The sequence below is a fragment of the Syngnathus leptorhynchus genome, chromosome 16, assembly GCF_054491065.1.
Source record: "Syngnathus leptorhynchus isolate UIUO chromosome 16, UIUO_Slep, whole genome shotgun sequence".
Taxonomy (NCBI): Eukaryota; Metazoa; Chordata; class Actinopteri; order Syngnathiformes; family Syngnathidae; genus Syngnathus; species Syngnathus leptorhynchus.
Window position 1 is genome coordinate 2,815,396 of NC_141210.1, and position 6,629 is coordinate 2,822,024.

Consider the following 6,629-nt stretch of genomic DNA (forward strand, 5'->3'; position numbering starts at 1 on the left):
ATCCTGCAGAGCCGCCGCCGTTAACACGTCACTCACGCTAGTCAGTCGCTGTGGTCATCGCTAGCTTCATGCTAACGTATAATACCAAAAGTCATAGACAAGCAAACGGAAATTAGCACCTGTAACTGATTCTACATACACACACGGAGCAGTAACTAGAAGATGAATTATGTCATGTTTTCAATTCTTCTTCTGTTTCTCTGCCTGTTGTGGCAAAACGTTAGCGTGTGTGTCAGGAGAGATTTCGGGGGGTGATGGCCACACATGGCCGCTGTGTGTGTGTGTTGGGGTGTCACCATTGACGCAAGCCAGGCGTTGAGTTGTAGTGTCGAGTATCAGGCAGACGCATAGCAACGCAAAGGCTGCCTATAAATAAACTTTTGACGGGCCGCTCAGACGGGAGGCTTTTGGACTTAGTTTTTCCTCCACGCACAATTGGAGTCTTTCATTCATTAACGTCATACTCAAGCTCGCTGACACCAACGGATCCCTAAAAGAAGAGTTACGGTCACGTGTAATATTTTTAGACGAATTTGAAATGATAACGAAAAAAAAGACATCTCATTCCATTTTATTCAAATAAGAATACATTGTCTCATACAAAAGACGACTCCTTGTGAGTCAGAAGCCCTTTAGAGTCATTGGGATTAGTTTGTACATGGATGAAAATTTATTAGATCAATATGTCAAGCAAAGCTCGGCTTGAATTCAATGTTGTGGATGTTGAAAAGATCTTCAAGGCACATTTGGAGCACATGTGAGAATGAAATGCAAAGTTGTAAGCACTCGTAGCATCCGGTACCTTCAGTTCATCCAAAAATGCTTGAACGAGTCAACAAGTCATCCTGGACTTGCACTAAAAGTGTCCTCTGTGTTGCCCGCACGCAGGCCCAAACTCAAAAAGGTGAAAAAGAAACCTTGTGAGTGCATATTTGAGGTATGAGCAGGAGCGCCCAAGGGGGGGGGGGGGGGGGGGGGGAGTGGGCATCCAGGGCAACCCTCCCCTGTCGACCCACAAAAATGTCAAGACGTGTATCAAACTGCAAAATCTTTCCTGACATTTGGAGTCAAGCCATGTGGCGGGAGTCCCCCACTCAGGTTCTTGCAGTTCCCCGTTGTCTCACCAGGTGGCGCTCAGGTGAAAAGTCTCCTTTGATTGGTCACCAGTACGGTCTGGCTCTCACGCCGTCGCTCCTTCTTTCGTCGCAGGCGGAGCCGCCAGCAGACGGCGCTGGACGCCAGCAGCGCCAGTCCGGCCGCCAGCAGCACCAAGCCCAAGTAGGAGATGGTGGAGCCGTGTGAGTTGAAGCTGTACGCCACCGCAGTCACCACCACGCCGGCAATCAGAACCACCACGCCGAATGGCACCGTGCAGCGGTAGCACGATAGCTCGGCGCCACCCGTCGCCGCTGCAAGCTGGACCTCGTTGACCAAGGGGATATTGACCGTCGCGCTGGCACCGGTGGCGGGCCCGTCGCCTTCGCCGCCACTTTTCTCAGTGCTCGGCGGGGTTTTCATGGCTTTCTGAGCGCCGTCTTCCGGCATGGCGCAGTCCGACGGGCTTGGACTGCTCATGGACCAGGCTTCGTCCTTAGTCAGGTCCGCCTGCCTGTGTGGACCAACACACAAGGCGCATCAGAGCTCACAGAACTCCTCACAGCCAGGGAATGTTAATGAACTGGACCTGGACACGTTCCGGAAGCATGTCCTAAACAATGCTCAGACTCCCGCAGATGTTTGTTGTCAGAACTGGCGGTGGCGGCGAACCCACGTAACCCCCGCTGCATTCCGGGCCGCCTCCTGACTCAGGCCGAATGACGCAGGAGCCGCGAGGCCAGCGCAAGCTGAGACATTCCCCGGAGAGCGCCCGAGATGGCATTACGGCTACAAGCGTGAGGCCCGGCACGCCAAAGTTCAACTCGGCCTTCTGCAGATGTTTCGTTTTTTGTTTGTTTGAAATATTGCAAAATGGTGAAATACTGCAGCTGGCCGTGTTTATTCAGCCAATTACTTTCACAACATTTCCCCAGCGGCGCATGTTTTTCCCGCCCTTGGATTAGTTCCAGGATGGCTGATGAGTTAAGGTCACTGTTGCCGTAGTTACCTTGAAAAAGTAATCTAGTTATCGATTACTTCTGGGAAGAGTTACTTCATGGATTACAGTGGCTCCCTGCTATCTTCTCCCCAGTACAATGTAAAAAACATTGGGGGGGGAAATTTAAATAGGAACAACTTTGAAATCTAAATTACTGACACTTTTTACAACAAAGCAAGCAAGTTGTTTGCTCCAAAACAATGTGATGAGGTTTTTTTTTTTAAACTTCTGTCTTTACCTTTATCTTCTATCCTTCTTTGTTGAAAATGTGGTAAGAACACTTAAAATATTGTTTTAATTGCCCAAATTAATTTTTTTTTTTTTTCTTCAAAGTTTGTTGACTTGTAATTTGGAGTTTACTCAACTTGGAAGTTCACATAGAAGCGGTTAGTTTTAGTGTTTGTCTTGCAAAAATAAGTGGCTCACCTGGAAATGGAAATCCAACATGTGTGGAATGGAAGCTTGCCTCTGCTGCCTTCAAATTTGCATCGAGAGTGTCGAGAAACTTTGACGTGTTGCGTTCAGGTTGCACGTTGTCGCTGCGCGTCTCATTCATGAGCACGCTGGCCTCTCTCAGAGCTCACACTGACGTCACCGATGCGCTTCCATTGACGACACAGTGCATGTGTCAATCTTCACGCGCGAGTTACTGTACTATTGCATCCGGCTTATTCTTACACATTAAAAGCTTCTCTGCTGCACAGTTCACGTACGGATTCAACTCTTGAAGTCAAAATGGAAATAGCACAAGCTCTGAAATATCCTGAAGTGGTTTTGATGCAGTCAATTATATGGAAAGTGTGAACACTTTTCCCTTCCTTGTCTCAAATCATTTTGCTGTTTGGTCTTTTTGATAGCTTTTACTTTGGTGGTGGAAGTGAGCGGAAACTGGTGGCATCGGCAGCGCTGCTTGTCAGTCTGCCGTCATGTCGTCCCTGCGCTTCACCGATGAAGACTTCGCGGCGGCTTGGAGGGAGCTGGACCAGCCGCAGCTGGACGGAGGGTGGGAGCTTTTCACCGAGACCATGGGCGTCAACATTTACAGACTTCTCGAGCAGGTTCCACATTCCCAAACACAATTTGCACGCCGTTTGGCACGCACTACCGGGTCCCACACAGCCACAACAGAAACACATTAAGATCTAAGTATCACCAAACTGCATTAGATGTAGTCAGAATTAAAATGTTGCCCCTCTCAAAATATAACGCTTACTGAATAAAAAATGATTATTAAATACTCAATAATAAAACACATATTTTAAAATCGGTATACGGCTGATAGGTACGTTTGATTATAACGTTTGCACTCCTTGAAAAAAACTACTGACGGAGTCCAAATTATTCCATACATCAATTTTTATAATCCAGTTGATGGAATCAGAGTGACGCTTGAGCGGTGATTCATTTTTTTTTTATGCATAATGATGCTGTCATTAAAAAAAAAACATAAAACACAAAAAGGTGAATTAGGTGCCTCCTTTCTGCCGTCTAGTGGTGGAGCATTTTATTATTCCGTTGCTGGCAGTGGCAGATGAACAAAATAAATTGGCACCACAGCTTCCAGCAGCAAATTCCAGCAAGTGCTTCTCTCCTGTGGCTAGTCGTCATTCATGCTTACACGTCCTGGGCGCTGACGTCATGACGAGTCACAAAATAATCTCCAATTTTAATCCCGCTCATGCACTTTGGGATTAGTGGCAATACAGAAGGGGGGCGGACCTGTACATTCCTGACCGACCATCGTAACTGAAAACCACCCGTTGTACAGAGACCATCAAAAAATGTAATAAAAAAAATGTAAGAATACAAAAATGTGTTGTTTTTTTTCTTGATTGCAAGCAAAATTAAAAAGTTCTCGTCTGTTTTTAGGAAACGGGTCTTTACGAGTACAAAGTGTTTGGCTCGCTGGCTGGCTGCGAGGCGAATCTTTGCGCCGACGTCTACATGGACCTGGCCTACCGCAAGCACTGGGATTCCTACGTCAAAGGTAACCCAACGCCACATTGAGCCTCCGGTCCTCACTCCCGGTGAAAAATGTGCACGTGGTTGAAAACTCAAGTGTTTGGCATTCTCTTTGTCTTCATGCGTGTCTGCAGAAAGCGGCAGGTAAGATGCAGCCAGTCGGCTTGCTCACGTAGCCTCGTCCAGACCTAGAAGCCCGTTTGTTGCTCAGCCTCCTTTACAAACTGCCGCAATTAGGACATTTTTAGAATATAACTTCATTTTCAGCAGATTAAATATTTAAAAAAAAAAAAAAAAATGAGCGGAATCTCTTGCTCCCTTTGCGCTTTCTTGTCAGAGCTGGTTGAGAAAGAGATTGACGGCCAGGCAGCCATCTACTGGGAGGTCAAGTACCCCTTCCCTCTGTCCAACCGAGACGTATCCTTTCCCTGAGCGTAGCCTCGTCCAGACCCAGAAGACTGTTTGTTGCTCCGCCTCCTTTTCAAACTGCCGCAATTTGGACATTTTAAGAATATAAATTAATTTTCCTTCAGATTAAATATGAAAAAAGAATTGAGTGGAATTTCTTGCTCCCTTTGCGCTTGCTTGTCAGAGCTAATTGAGAAAGAGATTGACGGCCAGGCAGCCATCCCTCTGTCCAATCGAGACGTAACCTTCCCCTGAGCGTAGCCGGCAAGCTGTCTGGTATCTTTGTGGCGTTTTCCTTCACATGGCGCATTCAGTACGTCTACGTGAGGGAGCGCCGCCTGCTGGACGTGGACGGAAGGAAGATCTGGGTGGTCCTGGCCAGAAGCTCGCCCGAAACGCCTTACCCGGAGAAGAACGGCGTGCTGAGGGTTAAAGACTACAAGCAGACCATCGTCATGGAGACCGACGGCCAAGCCGGAACCAAAGGTAACCCAAGGACGCAATCAGGGGCCATTATCAATAGTCATCCATTGGTTTGATCATCGTGCTCCTGAACTTTACAGTCTTCATGAATTACTTTGACAATCCTGGCGGGATGATTCCCAGCTGGTTGGTCAACTGGGCGGCCAAGGTAAGGACGACCTCGGCTCGTGTTTTCCAGCAGGCCTGCGGTGATGTCATGTGACCTTTGTTGTCCCCCATCACCAGAGCGGCGTTCCAAGCTTCCTCACTGACATGAAAAAGGCGTGCGGCAACTATCCGCTCTACTGTCAGAACAAATGAAAACACTCGACGGCGCTGAAGTGAGTGGCGGCGGATGTCGACTGTCGTCTGCATGATGTTGGATGTTAATGCTGTCTTTTATTTACACACTCCCATTATGTGCAATCTGAGCCTATTGGGGAGGCGCATTATTGCCGTTTCAAATGTGTTTACATTCAAAATGACATATGCAATGTAAATGATGACGTGTCAGAAATGAACTTTTGTGCTTCGCAAAGCGTCTTTGCTCGACAAATGTTCCCATTGTAATCCTCCTTGTTGATTGTTAAAAAAAATTCCACAGCAAGTAAACAAATATTTATTATAAAGCAACTGTGTATTCAATGAGACCTTTCACTAATATATAAAGTATGCCAAATACGCAACATATTTTTTGGGGGGGTGATGGCGTTTTCCCATAGGTTCAAAGAATAACGAAACATGAAAATATCCCAAAATGACTCTGTGATTTTAAGTTAATGTTGAAAATGTGTCCAGTTGTAAAGTGTGATTAATATCTAGTGTCCCCATTTTTATGTCGAGTCTTGTATTTGCCAAAATAATGCCTCAAACTTGTTTTAATTCTGGGGGCCATGCTGGGAACGGATATGAGGTCACGGTGTTTGCAAGCGAGCCAGTTTCGCTTGCTTCTTAGTTTGACATCGAGAGTTCGGTTATATTGGATTTATCGATTTCTTTATTTGCCTACAGTCAGTTATAAAGTGCAAAAATGATTCAGTTTTGTCAGAAAATGCCGCGTTGACATTGAGAATGCAGCCGAGCCAAGACAGCTGGCTGTCAACGCCACCGCATCACTTCTTTCAGGTAAAATGGCTGCTCTCGTGGCGACTTTTCTTGAAAATCCATAAAGACTGAACAGGTAGACTTTAATTGCTGTGTACAGCCATGAGCGCTAGATGGCAGTAATGCTTCAGAATTTCATTGCTCTTTACGTTCAAGCAAACGGAACAGAGAAAAACTAGTGTGGGATGACAGCAGCTATCGTTCGCTGTGTCTTGCATATATTTTTATGCTGTACTTAACATAACGTGTCAATGAAAAAAAAAACATGATGACAAAAGAAATGCAACAATGAAGAATATACCGAAAACAGGCAACCTTTATCTAACCATTTGGGGGTCAGAGGTCAGGGCCAAAAGTTTGCCAAATAAGATTCATCACCAAAGGTTATTTGATTCCAACCATTGAAGATCTCCTAGTTCAACATTGCAGTCATCATTCACACGCAATTGAATTTCTACACAAATTGCAAATTGTTGTGTTGTAAAAGAAAAAAGTCGCACAAGGCTGACTGAGTCCCTCCATGAACCCCCCCCCCCCCTGCCCTCGCTGGACGTCAGCTCAGATTTCCCAGGTGCCTCTCTGTCTGCCAGACGTAACA

General features: G+C 46.2%; 2 protein-coding genes across 2 annotated transcripts; one reads left to right on the forward strand and one right to left on the reverse strand.

Moving 5' to 3' along the window:
- Nucleotides 1-568: 568 nt before the first annotated feature.
- On the reverse strand, nucleotides 569-2,669 carry tmem100a (transmembrane protein 100a). The gene is made up of 2 exons (XM_085934138.1): nucleotides 2,522-2,669; nucleotides 569-1,609 (listed from the first exon to the last, which is right to left on the reverse strand). The coding sequence occupies exon 2, from the start codon at nucleotides 1,573-1,575 to the stop codon at nucleotides 1,135-1,137; it is 441 nt and encodes a 146-aa protein (XP_085790264.1). The 5' UTR covers nucleotides 1,576-1,609; nucleotides 2,522-2,669; the 3' UTR covers nucleotides 569-1,134.
- Nucleotides 2,670-3,007: 338 nt separating this feature from the next.
- pctp (phosphatidylcholine transfer protein) lies at nucleotides 3,008-5,561 on the forward strand. The gene is made up of 6 exons (XM_085934142.1): nucleotides 3,008-3,153; nucleotides 3,965-4,082; nucleotides 4,395-4,474; nucleotides 4,780-4,951; nucleotides 5,029-5,096; nucleotides 5,174-5,561. Exons 1-6 carry the CDS (start codon nucleotides 3,022-3,024, stop codon nucleotides 5,246-5,248), a joined length of 645 nt encoding a protein of 214 aa, XP_085790268.1. The 5' UTR covers nucleotides 3,008-3,021; the 3' UTR covers nucleotides 5,249-5,561.
- The last annotated feature ends 1,068 nt before the right edge of the window (nucleotides 5,562-6,629 follow it).

Excerpts from the sequence above, each read along its gene's own strand:
- tmem100a (XM_085934138.1), bottom strand. The coding sequence starts at position 1,575 with ATGAGCAGTCCAAGCCCGTCGGACTGCGCCATGCCGGAAGACGGCGCT.
- pctp (XM_085934142.1), top strand. The coding sequence starts at position 3,022 with ATGTCGTCCCTGCGCTTCACCGATGAAGACTTCGCGGCGGCTTGGAGG. Across the intron at positions 3,154-3,964 it reads TTTACAGACTTCTCGAGCAG|GAAACGGGTCTTTACGAGTA; the intron begins GTTCCACATTCC and ends GTCTGTTTTTAG. Across the intron at positions 4,475-4,779 it reads TCCCTCTGTCCAACCGAGAC|TACGTCTACGTGAGGGAGCG; the intron begins GTATCCTTTCCC and ends TGGCGCATTCAG.